The sequence below is a fragment of the Entelurus aequoreus genome, linkage group LG02 (assembly GCF_033978785.1).
Source record: "Entelurus aequoreus isolate RoL-2023_Sb linkage group LG02, RoL_Eaeq_v1.1, whole genome shotgun sequence".
NCBI lineage: Eukaryota > Metazoa > Chordata > Actinopteri > Syngnathiformes > Syngnathidae > Entelurus > Entelurus aequoreus.
Window position 1 is genome coordinate 76,587,043 of NC_084732.1, and position 20,398 is coordinate 76,607,440.

The following is a 20,398-nucleotide window of genomic DNA, read 5'->3' on the forward strand; positions in this document are numbered from 1 at the left end:
AACGTAAAATAACGCAGTAACGCATCATGTAGTAACGGTAACTGAGTTACTGTATATAAAAAAATAACGCGTTAAGATTACTAGTTACCGCCGAAACTAACGGCGTTACAGTAACGCGTTAGTCCCAACACTGGTGGTCGGTAGTAGTGGGTTTCAGTAGGCCTTTAAACTCCTCTACTGGGCTGGAAACAGGAAGCTCCAGAACACCTTTTCCATACAGTCCGAAGTTACTGAAGCATTTAGGAAGACCCAGCCACTTCCTAGCAAATGAGCTAACCAGCCTCTCCAACTTTTCTACCTTTTGTGGTTGGTACTTCGTAGATGGTAAGAGGCCACATTAGCCTGAGTAGCAACCCAAATTGGAGGCACCAGAGCTTCAACCGGCCAGGGAGCATGGTTTTCAAGGCCAGGCCACAAATTAAATTGATTGCAATACATTTCATTGGGACATGCTGATTTGAGATACAAGTGCTTTACGTCACAAGCTCAGAGAGGAAACTAAGCATATAAATTAAGGTACCTTTTAATTTGTATTTTTCCACTTGATGACACCCCTTTTTCCCCACTCAAAGCATGCAGCAAAAATGTTCCCGTTGTATGATTAGGCTGCCTTAATACTGAAATAGGCATGTGTCAAAAACGTATTACCAATTACTTTTATTTATGTTGCAACATATTGCACGTTTCCCTTTTCCTGAGAACATTGCGCTACTCAGGGACAAACGTGATTTGTGAAAATGTCTTGCAGGGATTGGACCAATTTGCGAGGTCTGGGATTGTTTTAAGGCTGTGGCCACTTTGCGTCATTAGAAATGTTGCAAAAAATTGCACATGTTTAAGTGTACACACGACAAAAAAGCAGAAACTGGGAAATACAAATCACTTATTATGAAAATAGTTTTGAAATGGGAGAAAAGAATGTTAGCATTTACATTTGAAATGTTTAATCCAGTTGTAATCTTGCTAATCCATTACTGGCTGGTTAATGTTGAGTAATATACGGTAGTTTAAAGTAACGGTAACAGCTAAAAAAACAAGGTTGAAGATAAATGGTGACAAACACAAAAGGTAAGAGTACTAAAGCAAAGTTTATTGGACAAAAAAACCATCACAATGACAAAATAGCTATAAATCTATTAATGTCCTCTTTTTGTTGTTTTCCATCAGACTTTATTAATACCCTTGAACAAGCTGTTACATTTAAATTGTGGCATGTAAATTCCTTGCTAACCGGTTTGGAACTGTCACATGTGCTAAAAGGTGGTGAGGAAGATGTCACATTTCTGTATTGTTTTTTTTTCCATACATTGCTCCATACTACACACACACACGCACACACACACACGCACACACACACACACACGCATACGCACACTCTGACCAATGTTTTCACTTTGGTCTTTTTATTAGATGCTATGCTTCGCCAGGAGACACTTCTTGAAAATGAAGAGTGCAATTCCGGTGCACCTTCAAGGTCTCCATGTCCAACTAGCATGCGCACGTTGTTTTATTTATAATTATTTACACTTCTGCAAAGACCAAATCATTTCTTTTTCGGATTCATTCCTCCGCGGGGACCATTCTTGTGTGTGTCGTCAGCTGGGCGTGAAATGCTAGTGGATCCTTGTCAGCTCCTCCACAATCTTAATGACCTCGTCCACTGTGGCTTCACGCTTCATGCCACTGCCGTCATCGATCTGGAATTGAACCGCATCACACAGCGGGCCGTCAAACGTGAGATACACCTTACCGATGCTGGTTATGGCATTAGGAAAACACGCGCGTCTAAAGCCGAGGACGACTTTGTTTATATTGATTTTTAGCCACGCTATTTGGGCCTTTTCTTGCTCTAATAGCATGGTGACAGTGACACGGTTTCTCTGTAATAGCCACTTTCCCACCAACATCTACAGGAACTTTCACTACCAAGAACATGATGAAATCATTATTGCTATTGTGTATGGTTTGCTTTTGTATCTAATATTGTATTGTTCATGTTATAATTGGATTCATTATTCACTTTCTGGTAGCACAGCGATCAATATTTACAAGCTGATTAGTGGCATTCATGTCATGTAAAAGAAGCATAATGCATTCATTTATAGCACGAGATGTGACCTGACATGACTCAGAGAGGAGCTAATGCATACATTGATATTGGGTGATACAGGTATTATAAATGAAGGGCTGGACAATATCAGTACAGTAAGAAAGCCAATATCAAGCATCTCTCGTGACAACACTTTCCAAAAAAGGCTGTGTATGCTTATATTGACAAATGCGGTGTTTTAGACTGCACTATGGTTCAATTAGAGATACGTATTACGTATGTCTAACTTATGTGCTATTGTGCGCTTAGCTGTTGTGTAGCTGCTAGCACCTAGTAGCCTATAGCCTGCCATGTTTACTTTTTGTAAATGACTCGACTAAAATACAAGAAAACACCAACCTTGTGTGCAAATTGAAGAATATTTAGATGTTAACTGGCTCTGCAGAATGCAGTAAAACGCTGCAGGACTGCATGTATCGGCACTTATATCGGAGATTTTAGATGAAAACCTGTATCATCCATTACTTGTTTTATTTGCTTTTGTTGTACTAATATCTGATATTAATATTGGTATTTTCACATATTAGTGGTAGTGGTTTAAAAACAGTGTGCCTGTGTGAGTCTATATTACAGTCCAGTATATGTCATATATATTACAGTATATCTCATATTTTCTATTATGTCTACTATATTAGTTAAATCAAATGTAAAGGTGACTATATGGGCGTTATTTCATGTCTAGAGGGCTCTAATAACGTATTTAGAAAGTTATAAACTGTTTTTTTTTATGTTCTTACAATTAAAATATGTCTACTATATTAGTTCAAACAAATGTAAAGGTGACTATATGGGCGTTATTTCATGTCGAGAGGGCTCAAATAACATATTTAGAAGGTTATATACTGGGTTTTTTTATGTTCTTACAATTAAAATATGTCTACTATATTAGTTCAAACAAATGTAAAGGTGACTATATGGGCGTTATTTCATGTCTAGAGGGCTCTAATAACGTATTTAGAAGGTTATAAACTGTTTTTTTTATGTTCTTACAATTAAAATATGTCTACTATATTAGTTCAAACAAATGTAAAGGTGACTATATGGGCGTTATTTCATGTCGAGAGGGCTCTAATAACGTATTTAGAAGGTTATAAACTGTTTTTTTTTATGTTCTTACAATTAAAATATGTCTATTATATTAGTTAAAACAAATGTAAAGGTGACTATATGGGCGTTATTTCATGTCTAGAGGGCTCTAATAACGTATTTAGAAGGTTATAAACTGTTTTTTTTATGTTCTTACAATTAAAATATGTCTACTATATTAGTTCAAACAAATGTAAAGGTGACTATATGGGCGTTATTTCATGTCTAGAGGGCTCTAATAACGTATTTAGAAGGTTATAAACTGTTGTTTTTATGTTCTTACAATTAAAATATGTCTATTATATTAGTTCAAACAAATGCAAAGGTGACTATATGGGCGTTATTTCATGTCGAGAGGGCTCTAATAACGTATTTAGAAGGTTATAAACTGTTTTTTTTATGTTCTTACAATTAAAATATGTGTACTATATTAGTTCAAACAAATGTAAAGGTGACTATATGGGCGTTATTTCATGTCGAGAGGGCTCTAATAACGTATTTAGAAGGTTATAAACTGTTTTTTTTATGTTCTTACAATTAAAATATGTCTACTATATTAGTTCAAACAAATGTAAAGGTGACTATATGGGCGTTATTTCATGTCGAGAGGGCTCTAATAACGTATTTAGAAGGTTATAAACTGTTTTTTTTATGTTCTTACAATTAAAATATGTCTACTATATTAGTTCAAACAAATGTAAAGGTGACTATATGGGCGTTATTTCATGTCTAGAGGGCTCTAATAACGTATTTAGAAGGTTATAAACTGTTTTTTTATGTTCTTACAATTAAAATATGTCTACTATATTAGTTCAAACAAATGTAAAGGTGACTATATGGGCGTTATTTCATGTCGAGAGGGCTCTAATAACGTATTTAGAAGGTTATAAACTGTTTTTTTTATGTTCTTACAATTAAAATATGTCTACTATATTAGTTAAAACAAATGTAAAGGTGACTATATGGGCGTTATTTCATGTCGAGAGGGCTCTAATAACGTATTTAGAAGGTTATAAACTGTTTTTTTTATGTTCTTACAATTAAAATATGTCTACTATATTAGTTCAAACAAATGTAAAGGTGACTATATGGGCGTTATTTCATGTCTAGAGGGCTCTAATAACGTATTTAGAAGGTTATAAACAGTTTTTTTTATGTTCTTACAATTAAAATATGTCTATTATATTAGTTCAAACAAATGCAAAGGTGACTATATGGGCGTTATTTCATGTCGAGAGGGCTCCAATAACGTATTTAGAAGGTTATAAACTGTTTTTTTTTATGTTCTTACAATTAAAATATGTGTACTATATTAGTTCAAACAAATGTAAAGGTGACTATATGGGCGTTATTTCATGTGGAGAGGGCTCTAATAACGTATTTAGAAGGTTATAAACGTTTTTTTTTATGTTCTTACAATTAAAATATGTCTACTATATTAGTTCAAACAAATGTAAAGGTGACTATATGGGCGTTATTTCATGTCGAGAGGGCTCTAATAACGTATTTAGAAGGTTATAAACGTTTTTTTTTATGTTCTTACAATTAAAATATTGGATTTACGAACGAGAATGACTACTTCCAGTCACCCATTAACCGCGATATACGCAGGACGACTGTAATGTTACTCTGTACATGATCTTCCAACCTTTTAGCACCAATGAGTAAGTAGGCCTGGGCCGATATTCGATAAGTCAATTAACCGAACGATAAATGAAAATTGTTAAATTCACTAGCCTCGATAACTGACATCTGCTTGCGTTGTTGGGGGCTGCAGGAGCCGTCACCGTTAGCATCAGTTTCAGCAGCTGCGGGCATTTGTACTACATACACATAAATAAGTATAATAACCTCTGTAAAGACTACTACATATGTGTTAAATTAAAACGATCGAAAAACCGTGATTGATAACGGCACTTTGACAAACTTATAGACCAAGTAACGTTAACTTGCAAGCTATCTTAAATGCTAACATGAAAACAAGATATATTTTTGAGACATCTTTCCCCATTAGAAAGCATCATACCCCAATCTAAACTTGAGTAAACACATTACATTAAAATATATATATATATATTTTTAGATTAATCGCGATTTTTATTTGTAACGATTCTTAATTGATTAAAAATATATATATACAGTACAGGCCAAACGTTTGGACACACCTCCTCATTCAATGTGTTTTCTTTATTTTCATGACTATTTACATTGTAGATTGTCACTGAAGACATTAAAACTATGAATGAACACATGTGGAGTTACGTACTTAACAAAAAAAGGTGAAATAACTGAAAACATGTTTTATATTCTAGTTTCTTCAAAATAGTCACCATTTGCTCTGATTACTGCTTTGCACACTCTTGGCATTCTCTCGATGAGCTTCAAGCACACCTGTGAAGTGAAAACCAATTCAGGTGACTACCTCTTGAAGCTCATGGAGAGAATGCCAAGAGTGTGCGAAAAAGTAATCAGAGCGAAGGGTGGCTATTTTGAAGAAACTAGAATATAAAAGTTATTTCACCTTTTTTTTTTGTAAAGTACATAACTCCACGTGTTCATTCATAGTTGTGATGCCTTCAGTGACAATAGTCATAAAAATAAAGAAAACGCATTGAATGAGAAGGTGTGTCCAAAACGTTGGCCTGTATTGTATGTTTGTTTTTTTTTATCTGTCCTGTCCAGCCACTTATTGTTGCTCTAGATGCCCATATCTGCTGTACAGATTTACTTTAGAAAAGTGTTGGATACTTCTCTTGCTGCCTTATTTGTATTTGACTTTAAGCATTTCATTAAACAAAACCAATTTTCTTTTAAACAATGTAGAAATTGATGAGAGCTGTTTATTTTATGGAGGAATGTAGTTCATCATAGAACTGGCATCCATCTATCCATTTTCTACCGCTTGTCCCTCTCATCGAATGTTTTAAAAAAAGTATAGACTTTGAATCGAGAATCGATTCTGAATCGAGAAGAGTTACCCCTAGGAATTGAATCGAATCGTGTGGTGCCCAAAGATTCACAGCCCTACACATTAGTGTCTAAAAAAGTGATGGATATAAACTCCACAACGTTGTGTTGAAACAGACGAAGGTCCGTTCAACAGGAAGTGCAAATTTTGCCTACAAAGTATATTTCATATTCAATGTTTGTTTGTTTTATTTACTTGGATATTCAAAAGTTTGCAATCCAATTACAAAGTCAAAATATACGAGTAATACAAGTTTATTGCATTTGAAAGGGTATACTTCCATCCATCCATCTTCTTCCGCTTATCCGAGGTCAGGTCGCGGGGGCAGCAGCTTAAGCAGGGAAGCCCAGACTTCCCTCTCCCCAGCCGCTTCGTCCAGCTCCTCCCGGGGGATCCCGAGGCGTTCCCAGGCCAGCCGGGAGACATAGTCTTCCCAACGTGTCCTGGGTCTTCCCCGCGGCCTCCTACCGGTCGGACGTGCCCTAAACACCTCCCTAGGGAGGCGTTCGGGTGGCATCCTGACCAGATGCCCGAACCACCTCATCTGGCTCCTCTCGATGTGGAGGAGCAGCGGCTTTACTTTGAGCTCCCCCCGGATGGCAGAGCTTCTCACCCTATCTCTAAGGGAGAGCCCCGCCACCCGGCGGAGGAAACTCATTTCAGCCGCTTGTACCCGTGATCTTGTCCTTTCGGTCATAACCCAAAGCTCATGACCATAGGTGAGGATGGGAACGTAGATCGACCGGTAAATTGAGAGCTTTGCCTTCCGGCTCAGCTCCTTCTTCATCACAACGGATCGATACAGCGTCCGCATTACTGAAGACGCCGCACCGATCCGCCTGTCGATCTCACGATCCACTCTTCCCTCACTCGTGAACAAGACTCCGAGGTACTTGAACTCCTCCACTTGGGGCAGGGTCTCCTCCGCAACCCGGAGATGGCACTCCACCCTTTTCCGGGCGAGAACCATGGATTCGGACTTGGAGGTGCTGATTCTCATCCCAGTCGCTTCACTCAGCTGCGAACCGATCCAGCGAGAGCTGAAGATCCTGGCCAGATGAAGCCATCAGGACCACATCATCTGCAAAAAGCAGAGATCTAATCCTGCAGCCACCAAACCAGATCCCCTCAACGCCTTGACTGCGCCTAGAAATTCTGTCCATAAAAGTTATGAACAGAATCGGTGACAAAGGGCAGCCTTGGCGGAGTCCAACCCTCACTGGAAACGTGTCCGACTTACTGCCGGCAATGCAGACCAAACTCTGGCACTGATCAAACAGGGAGCGGACCGCCACAATCAGACAGTACGATACCCCATACTCTCTGAGCACTCCCCACAGGACTTCCCGAGGGACACGGTCGAATGCCTTCTCCAAGTCCACAAAACACATGTAGACTGGTTGGGCAAACTCCCATGCACCCTCAAGGACCCTGCCGAGAGTATAGAGCTGGTCCACAGTTCCACGACCAGGACGAAAACCACACTGCTCCTCCTGAATCCGAGGTTCGACTATCCGGCGTAGCCTCCTCTCCAGCACACCTGAATAGACCTTACCGGGAAGGCTGAGGAGTGTGATCCCACGATAGTTAGAACACACCCTCCGGTTCCCCTTCTTAAAGAGAGGAACCACCACCCCGGTCTGCCAATCCAGAGGTACCGCCCTCCGATGTCCACGTGATGCTGCACAGTCTTGTCAACCAAGACAGCCCCACAGCATCCAGAGCCTTAAGGAACTCCGGGCGGATCTCATCCACCCCCGGGGCCTTGCCACCGAGGAGCTTTTTAACTACCTCAGCAACCTCAGCCCCAGAAATAGGAGAGCCCACCACAGATTCCCCAGGCACTGCTTCCTCATAGGAAGACGTGTTGGTGGGATTGAGGAGGTCTTCGAAGTATTCCCTCCACCGATCCACAACATCCGCAGTCGAGGTCAGCAGAACACCATCCTCACCATACACGGTGTTGATAGTGCACTGCTTCCCCTTCCTGAGGCGGCGGATGGTGGTCCAGAATCGCTTCGAAGCCGTCCGGAAGTCGTTTTCCATGGCTTCCCCGAACTCCTCCCATGTCCGAGTTTTTGCCTCCGCGACCGCCGAAGCCGCACACCGCTTGGCCTGTCGGTACCTGTCCGCTGCCTCAGGAGTCCTATGAGCCAAAAGAACCCGATAGGACTCCTTCTTCAGCTTGACGGCATCCCTCACCGCCGGTGTCCACCAACGGGTTCTAGGATTACCGCCACGACAGGCACCAACTACCTTGCGGCCACAGCTCCAATCAGCCGCCTCGACAATAGAGGCGCGGAACATGGTCCATTCGAACTCAATGTCCAGCACCTCCCTCGTGACATGTTCAAAGTTCTTCCGGAGGTGGGAATTGAAACTCTCTCTGACAGGAGACTCTGCCAGACGTTCCCAGCAAACCCTCACAATGCGTTTGGGCCTGCCAGGTCTGTCCGGCATCCTCCCCCACCATCGCAGCCAACTCACCACCAGGTGGTGATCGGTAGAAAGCTCCACCCCTCTCTTCACCCGAGTGTCCAAAACATGAGGCCGCAAATCCGACGACACAACTACAAAGTCGATCATGGAAATGCGGCCTAGGGTGTCCTGGTGCCAAGTGCACATATGGACACCCTTATGTTTGAACATGGTGTTCGTTATGGACAATCTGTGACGGGCACAAAAGTCCAATAACAAAACACCGCTCGGGTTCAGATCCGGGCAGCCATTCTTCCCAATCACGCCTCTCCAGGTTTCACTGTCTCTGCCAACATGAGCGTTGAAGTCCCCCAGTAGAACGAGGGAATCACCCGGGGGAGCACTCTCAATTACTCCCTCGAGTGAATCCAAAAAGGGTGGGTACTCTGAGCTGCGGTTTGGCGCGTAAGCGCAAACCACAGTCAGGACCCGTTTCCCCACCCGAAGGCGGAGGGAAGCTACCCTCTCGTCCACCGGGTTGAACTCCAACATGCAGGCTCTGAGCCGGGGGGAAACAAGAATTGCCACCCCAGCCCGTCGCCTCTCACTGCCGGCAACGCCAGAGTAGAAGAGAGTCCAGCCCCTCTCGAGAGAACTGGTTCCAGAGCCCTTGCTGTGCGTCGAAGTGAGTCCGACTATGTCTAGTCGGAAGTTCTCCACCTCGCGCACTAGCTCAGGCTCCTTCCCCCCCAGCGAGGTGACGTTCCACGTCCCAAGAGCTAGCTTCTGTAGCCGAGGATCGGACCGCCAAGTGCCCTGCCTTCGGCTGCCGCCCAGCTCACATCGCACCCGACCTCTATGACCCCTGCTATGGGTGGTGAGCCCATTGGGGGGAGAACCCACGTTGCCTCTTCGGGCTGTGCCCGGCCGGGCCCCATGGGGACAGGCCCGGCCACCAGGCGCTCGCAATCGTGCATTCCAATTACAAAGTCAAAATATACGAGTAATACAAGTTTATTGCATTTGAAAGGGTATACTTAAAATATTTTTTTAATGTATTATCATTTTATCAGTGGTTATTTTGGCCTCAAAATAACGTTGACAATAATATTGTTTATTGGCAATAATGTGTAGGTCAATATAACATTATATATCTAGCAAGATTTGTTATCGGCGCAGGCTTACCAATAAATGCATTTGCTTTCGTACGACTCTTGCATGCATACAACAAAAACAATAATTAAGATAAACATTTTGTGTTTACACGAATGAGTTCCTTATCAAATGTGTAAATTAATGCAACTTACCTGTAGCGTGCTGACAACCTCCTGCATCTTGGCTCGGCCGAGGTCTAGGAAGCTTTCAATCAGATCGCCATCGATGAATCCCGTGGCCTGATCCGTCTTTCGCTCTGTGTGGAAAGATCTCCAGGTGCAAAATGTCAAGGACAATCAATACGAGGCTGATGCTCTGCCTGAGGATGGTACTTAAAGGTTTAATAAAGTCGGAATCAGCTCGGGTTTACTAAACCTGTCCTATGGCGAGGGGTAGCTACTGATATTACCAACGACTGCTTAGGAAATACAGTAGAACGCGATTCGATTTGGTCCAAAAATAATGTATATCTCCCCTCCCCCCAGTTGTTTCACTGAAAATTGTATTTTTCGGATTAAATACGTCTCAATCATTCAAAGTCGGTAATCTATAAATGTGTAATAACAAAGCATAATAGCACACAGTACAGCAACAATGTGACGACAGTCGGACACACCAACTTCTACAGTCTATCTCGTAACAATCCGGCCACACACACAGTGAGGATTTAGTAGATGCGAATTGGAGAAACGCCTTTTCCAACAGCTAGCTAAAATGACCCAGCGGCCTCTGGAGCCGTGTACCACCACTACCCACTATAAAAACAAACAAAAATGATTTTTGTAATAAGAACAAGAAAATATGTATATATATATACACACACACACATATATATATATATATATATATATATATATATATATATATATATATATATATATATATATATACTACCGTTCAAAAGTTTGGGGTCACCCAAACAATTTTGTGGAAGATGAAAGTTCTCTTTTTCTGGCCATTTTGAGCGTTTAATTGACCCCACAAATGTGATGCTCCAGAAACTCAATCTGCTCAAAGAAGGTCAGTTTTGTAGCTTCTGTAACGAGTTAAACTGTTTTCAGATGTGTGAACATGATTGCACAAGGGTTTTCTAATCATCAATTAGCCTTCTGAGCCAATGAGCAAACACATTGTACCATTAGAACACTGGAGTGATAGTTGCTGGAAATGGGCCTCTATACACCTATGTAGATATTGCACCAAAAACCAGACATTTGCAGCTAGAATAGTCATTTACCACATTAGCAATGTATAGAGTGTATTTCTTTAAAGTTAAGACTAGTTTAAAATTATCTTCATTGAAAAGTACAGTGCTTTTCCTTAAAAAATAAGGACATTTCAATGTGACCCCAAACTTTTGAACGGTAGTGTATATATATATAATATATATATATACATATATATGTATGTACACATATATATGTATGTATGTATATGTATATATATATATATATATATATATATATATATATATATATATATATATATATATATATATATACACACACACATGTGTACATACATATATATATGTGTATATATATATATATATATATACACACACGTGTACACACATATATATATGTATATATATATATATATATATATATATATATATATATATATATATATATATATATATATATATATATATATGTGTATATACATATAACAGTTGCAATAAACACAACTGTTTATAATATAGAAATACATAATAACAGACGTGTTTATTGCAACTGTTGAGATTTTATATCTATCTATATATATAATTAACAGTCGCGTTTATTGCATGTGTAACATCAAGTTAGCTGGATGGTATATGGAGGGGGAGAAGCGAGCCGGCGTAAAGTATGGCAGAGCCTTGATTGAGAATCCTCCCGGCTTTATTCGAGTGTGTCAAAAAATTATATTTCATGGGCATTTATTTACTATTTGTGGATGGTCTTAAGCGGGGGCGTGGGGGGGAATCTACTGTAATCTAAATAGTGAGCAACAACAAACAATTTCAGGCTCATTTCCTTTCAACAGATTGTGACCACAAAAGAAGGATATAAACTATGCTCAATCTTGCCCACGCTCTTGATGACTTTGTTGAGGCGGTTCTGAAGGTCCAGGAGAAGGCTGTACCAACTCTCAGACAGGGAGGTCACCAGTCCTAACACACACAAACATTCAAGAATAGAAAACATATTTAGAAAAGTAACTAAACCTAACCCCTAGTATTTCAGTGATGTTTTGACCAAGAGAGAAAAACATAATCTGGGCTTGTCATGTAACGGAACTCAAACACCTAATAAATAAGTAAAAAGATCATTAGTGACGGCGTCTCTCATAATGCAAGTTTCATGCTTGTACGCCAGAGCTACTTTGTGTTGAGAGAAAAGTAACATTATTTCACAACATTAAATAATTGATTTTGATTGTGCTACATTTTACAGCGGCAAGGCTTTGAGGATACGACACCATCTCTCTCCTCAGCAGGGGGGAGAAAGCACAAATTTACACAAAAAAAAAGGACAAAAAAGGGGTCTATTATTTGTACACACTGGAAACAATATGCATTGAAATATATGTCATTTATATACATTAATACCAGACATACATATGTGTTAGTATATATGTATGTGTGTGTGTGTATGTGTAAATACACTACCGTTCAAAAGTTTGGGGTCACCCAAACAATTTTGTGGAATAGCCTTCATTTCTAAGAACAAGAATAGACTGTTGAGTTTCAGATGAAAGTTCTCTTTTTCTGGCCATTTTGAGCGTTTAATTGACCCCACAAATGTGATGCTCCAGAAACTCAATCTGCTCAAAGGAAGGTCAGTTTTGTAGCTTCTGTAACGAGCTAAACTGTTTTCAGATGTGTGAACATGATTGCACAAGGGTTTTCTAATCATCAATTAGCCTTCTGAGCCAATGAGCAAACACATTGTACCATTAGAACACTGGAATGATAGTTGCTGGAAATGGGCCTCTATACACCTATGTAGATAATGCATCAAAAACCAGACATTTGCAGCTAGAATAGTCATTTACCACATTAGCAATGTATAGAGTGTATTTCTTTAAAGTTAAGACTAGTTTAAAGTTATCTTCATTGAAAAGTACAGTGCTTTTTCTTCAAAAATAAGGACATTTCAATGTGACCCCAAACTTTTGAACGGTAGTGTATATGTAATGTGTGTTTGTACACACGAACACACAATTTGTTTTGTGACAACTTGGATATCACACACCAAAAAAAACATCTTGTTAGTAAAAAACAACTGTTTTTTTTACCTTAATTTCATATATTTAGGTATGTGTTTCAGACATTCTTATTAACAAGTTACACTAAGCAACATCACTTGGTTATATTTCAATAATTCAATATGTCTGAAAAGGGGTTAGAATAAGAGCTTATTTAATACTACCCGTTCTACATATCAATAACTAATAATTCATTCACATAATACCTTTTATAAATTGACACTTTCAATATTGATTCTGCTTACGTTTTGTTTTAAAGAAATTAAGGTATTGAAAATAATACAATATTACTGAGATAACAGGAGTTAAAAAAGAAAGTAGAAATTGTTTCTTATAAATCAAAAATCAAATAAAAACATTTGGAATGAATTGTACAATTTATAAGTAAGTTATGTTTATAAATTCAGCAATGAAGTATTGGTGATGATCAATAAATGAAATGTAATAATGTTGTTGCACATCTTATGTTTTTAGGATAGTGTTGCGAGACTTGACTTGAAGTTGCATCAAATCTTTGTAAGTTGTGTCTTATTTCCTTGTAGTCGAGATGATGCCATCTTCAATAATCATCTATTTTCTTAAGGTCTTTCATTTTGCCTTGGGCTATTTTAAATTTTTACAGTTTATCTGGCTTTGGTTTGTTTTCACAGTGCAGTCCTTTTTAATCATAAAACACAATAAATGTTGAGCTAAACAACACAGAATGTAGCAAAGTAACACTACTTTATATATGAAGATGTTCTAAATAATTCAATTTGATCTATAGATCATCTGGTATCCACTTTTGGGGGTAAAAAACAAGGCAAGTTTACTTCGGTGTGTGAACTTGTTTGTCGGCTCCTTTGGCCTTCGCCCTTTTCTCAGAAACATCAGATACATCACAGTCTCCAGAAACGATAAGGCTAACAGGGTTATTTTTCTTCCAAACAAACCGTGGCAACAAAGAACAAAGACGGCTCTTATTTCCTGTTAAACCTTCCTTGGAAACAGGGTGTTGATAATAAACAACCTGGTTAAAAGTTCTTTCATATGTGCTAATCAAAGTTGATATAAACTGAGGTTGTGATTTTGCTAGCCAAATTAAATGTTAATTTTCTAAATTACAGTCGTCATTTGCTACATTCAGCTTCAATCGCACAGCTTCAGCATATACATTTTTTTCCCAAAAACTTTTTTAGAGCATATTTTACCCATATTATTTTCAGCAGGTGAGCTCCTTATCAAATCTTCTATCTAATTGTATTTATATATATATATACATATATATATATATATATATATATATATATATATATATATATATAATCTTATTTTTTATTCATTTATATAATTTGTAATGAGCAAAAAAATCTGCCAATGGTAAGATTTCTTAAAATAGGTTATTAACAACTAAAATGTATTACTGATACTTTTTAGTATTGTGAAGTTGTGTGTCTTATAACAACCTAGTGATGAGGTAAAGATCTATTGCCTAAAACAAGTTCTTGTGTCTCGCTGAAAAATGACTATTCAGGGGATTGTGACTTGTATTAAGTTTGTTTACATATTTTGACTAGGAAGTAGAAATATATACTTAGTGAGATTGTGAATTTTTCCACTGGATATCCAATACTACGTGAATGTTGCTGGTTTTTAGCTTCTGATTTGTCAAGCTTCTATATTTGTTTTGATCCTTTACAAGAAATATGGCCTAAATTAAGCATATGTTTTTTGTGTAGTTATGTTTTACAGTGCACTGTGTGTCTTATGTCTTGTCCTATTATTATTATGCTGTTAAAATATTCATCAAGCTGAGTTCCGTTTCCGGGTTAAGGGTTACAAAGCTAACACAGAATGCAAACATCAAAGCTAATAGTAGTTACGACTGTCAACAATGACCAACTTTGTGCAGTAACAACTAATGTGCATGGTTTCAGCACGCAAAGCCCAGTTCTAAGTTAGAGGAATTACCCAGGATGTGATAAAGTATTTTCACGTCGTGGCCGTGTTTTAGTGGCCAGGTGACAGCCATAGCAATAACGCTTGGAGGATCCTCTGGGATACTGATAAATACTGTACTGTTATCTGCAACAGAACAAACTCAAGCCTTACACATTGGGTAAAACTAGTGTAAAGGTAACTGTATGGGTAATATTTCATGTTAAGAGGGCTCCAATTATGGTAAAAACTTTTTTTTTTTAGAAAGTCGACAGTTTTTTCATGCCTAACTATACAAATATTTTATTTATTAATAATCATACTTCGCTAAAATCATATCGCGGTCATGTTTGGTTCCAATTAACTGCGATAAACGAGGGACAACTGTATAAATGAAATAAAAATATATTGACACCTGAAATGCACTCTTGATTCGATTGAAAATTTGCGGTCGCCGATACGATTAAGGGACCAAATTTTTGTTTTACAACGATGCAATATGAAACGATTCAGTAACTTTTTAGCAAAAAAATAAATACATATAATTAATTAATTAAGTGTGACTGTGATATAAATACTGGATACTGCAGGTGAAGTTTCCTATATTTCTGTAATTTCTTGTAAGGGAATATATAAATGAATTATGGATATAAAGAAGCAAGTGAACAACAATTAATGGCCAATGCATTAATATCTTGTTTAAAAAAAGTGTAATCAACACTTTAGATTGAATTAACAAGAGGAAGCCTTTTCTGCTGTCCAATTCAACTTTATGAAATGTTTAATAAAAATTAAAGTGGCCAACATTTTAACAGTAGATTTACCTGCTACATTTGCTTTTGTTTTTCAACATAAAAAAATACAATATAAATATCAAGGGAAAATAAATATCTTTAGGTTGAATTAGCAGTAGATTTACCTGAGAAATAAAGTGCTAACTAATCTTTTTAGATTAAACGAGCAGGTTTTACCTGCTACTACTCTCATTTTAATAAACATGGGACATCATAAAGACGTAAGGGAAGTGACAGCAGACAAGTTTCACCAACAAACCAACCAAAAGGCAAAGGGTGTAATGAATGAATGAAGTTGGAGAAGTAAAGTGTGACCACTTTTTCAGTCATAGATAACTTTTTTTTTTACTTTTTCCAATAATACTAATATATTATGCTTTATTACACTGTTTTTAAACTTCAGTCTCAATCTGGTCTGTCGACAAACTTGCTCCGCTGTCATTTCCGTTTTGTCCATTGCATCATTTGTGGCATAAAGTTGTGTTATGGCTTTACATTAGTGTGTTTTGACATTTTCATTTGGTGTGGCTTCGCAATCGTGTTGTAGCTGTAGTAAAAGAATGATATTGTCTTGTGGTGTTTGCATTTGGTATGACCTTTCTCGACAACCGAAAGTATTTGCTACTGACGGGCAGACAGACTTGAGTAAAGTTTAACGTGATTATCATTAAAGTGCTAAACCTTGTATAAAATCTGCCGTTCTAAAATCTGGCATTTTCTTTTTCCTAGTATCGATACAATCGATATATTGCCTTTTAAAGCGATGTTGGAAAGATACCAATTTTTTCGGAAAGCAGAATTGCAGAGTACAGATCCATATACTTGAAAGTTAGGAATATAAATCGATCAATTATTACATCCTAACAGCAAACCTGTATCATGTAATTTTAATAAACATTTTTTTAAACTGTTAAGAATTCTTAAAACACAGTGGCACTGCATCTTCTATGTTTGAAACTGCTCTTTGTAAATGTTTTATCTCTGGTAAAATATATAGGTAATAGCTACTGAGATGTTCACATTGGGAAACGTGTCATTTTGTGACCGTGTTCAAAACACATGACCCCCAGACACGTTATCTGGCCTCTTCTAATCATTGGAATGTGACAAAAAGACAACTGCTGTTGAACTGATGTGTGTATGTGTGACTGTGCCTACCAATCATGCCATTGACCGTGCCAAAGAGGACAGACCCTTGGGTGGGCGTGGAACTCTCGCCCAGATTCTGCAGTACCAGCGAACCGTGGCAGAAGACATTAACAAATTCTCCGAGGTGGAAGAGCCCCACTTCTTGGAGGTGCTGACGCTCCTCGTCTGTGGTGGCCGCACTGGCAGAAAGAGTTTTTTTGTTTTTTTTTCCAATCAGAGTCATTATAGGACAGCCATGTTGGAAAAGGTGCAGAGGGAAAAAGGAGAATTTCAATGAAGGGAAAAGACCAAGATGCCAAAAGCAAGAATAGACATTGTCTCAGGTATGCCGAGGTGATTGATTAATGTGAAGAAAAACATGAAGACCAGAGACGTCAGAGGCTTTTGTAAAGGTCAGAAAATAGCAGAGGAAATGGATAACGATGTGAGGAGTAGCAGAGAAAGCAACAGCAAGAGAGATGTGACACAAAAAAAAGGTCACTAAGACAGTGATCCAACTGGATGTATTAGGTAGATAACAAGTGATGGCGTAACCCAAATCATGTTTTGTATTCTTTTACATCACTCATATTGGTTATAGTGCCAATGCGAAGTAGATAAAAAATGGATGTGTATCATTGTGTCCTATTGGGTTCCTCACCTGTCTTTCTGGCATACAAACAGATTAAAGGCGTTCTCTGCCCCAAGGAAGTTGTCATCATCCAGGATTTCCACGGCACTCATCCAGTTAGGATTGAAGTCCCGTGCAATCTGCGAAACAAGATATATGAGGAGCTCGCCATAAACTAAGGTGTTTGTGACTGCCAAGGACACATTATCTACGAGCAAGAACCTGTCTTTGAAGACTCCAAGTGCACACGCCTGGATGTTTCAGCTAAAAGTAAAGTTGTTGACAACACAAACCATGCTTAGCAGGCAGTTACAATTCTCATGTTTCTAGCCTTCCATATGTATATCAATGCTGTGCGCACGAACATCCAAAAATCGGAAATTACACAACGCTGCATAAGTCAGTGAGTAAGCAAAGGAGGAGCCTTTAATACATATTATCAATAATTAAATATTTAAAAAATTATGAATACAGTATACAGTTAACAATATACAATAAAATAATAATATACAACATAACAATTAAAGATGCATAAATAATATTTTTTTCCACTGATTAGTAGCCCGACTCGTAATAGAATCGTGAGGTGCCCAAAGATTCCCACTTCTAGTATCAGCTCTGCTACGCATATAGTAGAAATCCAGGGTTACTCGTCTCATCACCAGGAGAAAATATGAGGCATTGCAGTGTTTGTGTGTGTGTGTGTGTGTGTGTGTGTGTGTGTGTGTGTGTGTGTGTGTGTGTGTGTGTGTGTGTGTTTGTGAAAGCCGCCTCACCTCCCCCACAGTGACAAAAATAGTGAATGACAAGAGGGTTCACTCCATCAATTTATTCCCACTAGGGCTGGGCGATATATCGAATATACTCGATATATTGCAGGTTTGTCTCTGTGCGATATAGAAAATGACTATATCATGAGTATTCGAGTATACGTTCTCACGCAGATGCTTTTATCTGCGGGCATTACACTACCGGCTCTTCTCACTCTTTCTTGTCTCTCCTTCTCACAGCGACATAAAACAACAGTGTTTCCCACACATTAATTTATTTGTGGCGGCCCGCCACGAAAGAATTACGTCCACCACGACTCGGATTTTCTTAATTTTTATTTTCGGGATTTGAATGCATTTATTTTGAAAGGACAGCTGGAGAGAGACGGGGGAGGGGGGGAGAGGGTGAGAGGGGGGATTGACGCGGAGCAGAGCGACTGTCAGGTGGGATCGAACTGGGTCACCGCAGCGGGTGCTCTACCAGGTGAGATAGGTTATAGCTGCATCCCTCGCGGCTCGTCATATATTTAACGTTAATCCGCGATTTCACCGAGCGTTTCACTGACGGTGAGCAGCCTGACGCTGCTTCATTAACCGCTGTTTGACTCGAGGGCCGGGGCAGACGCACGCAGTAACAGTCACCTGTTACCATACCGACGAGCTAACGTGTCCAGGTTATAACCCTGTTGTCAATAAACACACGTGGAGACGGTGCTTCAGATACTAATACTAATTTGATACTGTAGTAGTTATCTTTTGTGTATTCATAATGTAAAATGGATGGACGTTTAAAACAAAACTGTTATTATTAATTAGTAAGTATACATTTTTTGAGCCTTTTTAGAGAAAATCATATCATTGTAGTAAATTATGCAAATTACTTGATGATGTCATGGTGACCACGCCCATAGCCATGCCCCCACCACCACAGGTATCTTGGCAGTTTATGGGAAACACTGAACAAGCGCACCTTGTTACATACGTCACATACTGTCGCGCGTGCAACGTCATACACTCTCGCCGAGCAGAGAGGTATCGGCATGGCTAACGTTAGCAGTGGCAGGTGGTGCGAGTGGTGATACGACAGAGAGAAGATGCGAATCTGGTAACAAATGGAGGAATAATTCATTCCCAAGAAAAACAGCACGGGGTCCATCGTCTGGCGGTGGTTTGGCTTCAAGTGGGAAGATGTTGAACAGACAAGCAGACAAGACTCTTTTAGAGCACGGCTTAAAACTCACCTTTTTACCGCAGATGACTTTTAATTTATGTTTTCATTGTGAGTCTTAAATGTTTAGTTTAGATTCCTTTGTGTGTCTCAGTCTCTGTCTCTGTTTTTTTGTTTCTCCACTCGGGCTGCGCCCCGGGCTGATGTAACAGTTGGTTGGGGGGCGCATAATAAATGAAAATAACATAACATAACATAACAATATGTCAAGTATGCGGCAAAAGCGTTGCTACTAAAAGTAGCGGCACTACTAATTTGTACCATAATTTGAAAAGTCACCCGCTAGAGAGTGAAGAGTGCTTGAAACTCTGCATGTCAACATCTCGGCCGATGCCACACCAACAAGCAACCAGCACTGACCCAATTCAGGATGGCGTCTTCCATTTCCACATCAACAAAAAATAGTCAACAACAGAAGGACATAACGTCCGCCGTAACCGACCACATAGCGAAGGACATACACTATTTGATTTCCTATTATGCAGCTAATTTTTATTTTACAGTTTTTGAAATATCTTGTGTGACATCACGCACAAAAGTGCACTTTATTTGTTTTAAAATATTGTAGTGGCATTCTGTACAAAAAGTGCACTTTAATTTAGTGTTGTTTTGATATGTCATCTTAGTGACATCATGCACAAAAGTGCACTAATAGCTTGTTTTAAAATGTCTCTGACAATCTTGTACTTTATGTTTTGAAATTACATGAATGTTTATGCCACTGCTTAACTGTTTAATAAATACAGTTTTGGTAAATTGACTCAGTTGTGATTTCCCTCTCTGCATGAAAGTTTAAAATGAGCATATATTAATGCAGTACGAACAAGAATGTTTTAATGTAGACACATAGAATCATCATACTGCTGTGATTATATTAATCAAGTGTTCATTCAAGGCTAAGGCAAAATATCGAGATATATATCGTGTATCGTGACATGGCC

At 38.7% G+C, this 20,398-nt stretch overlaps 1 protein-coding gene across 1 annotated transcript in view; it reads right to left on the reverse strand.

Moving 5' to 3' along the window:
- Window positions 1-1,069: 1,069 nt before the first annotated feature.
- The window catches only part of ddb1 (damage-specific DNA binding protein 1), an 87,717-nt gene continuing 68,388 nt past the window's right edge, over window positions 1,070-20,398 (reverse strand). Inside the window, exons 23-27 of the mRNA XM_062032657.1 lie at window positions 17,490-17,599; window positions 16,859-17,028; window positions 11,790-11,892; window positions 9,890-10,013; window positions 1,070-1,697 (exon numbers count right to left, since the gene is read on the reverse strand). Of these exons, the coding sequence (XP_061888641.1) occupies window positions 1,614-1,697; window positions 9,890-10,013; window positions 11,790-11,892; window positions 16,859-17,028; window positions 17,490-17,599 (591 nt within the window). The 3' untranslated portion in view covers window positions 1,070-1,613. The remainder of the gene's footprint in view (window positions 1,698-9,889; window positions 10,014-11,789; window positions 11,893-16,858; window positions 17,029-17,489; window positions 17,600-20,398) is intronic.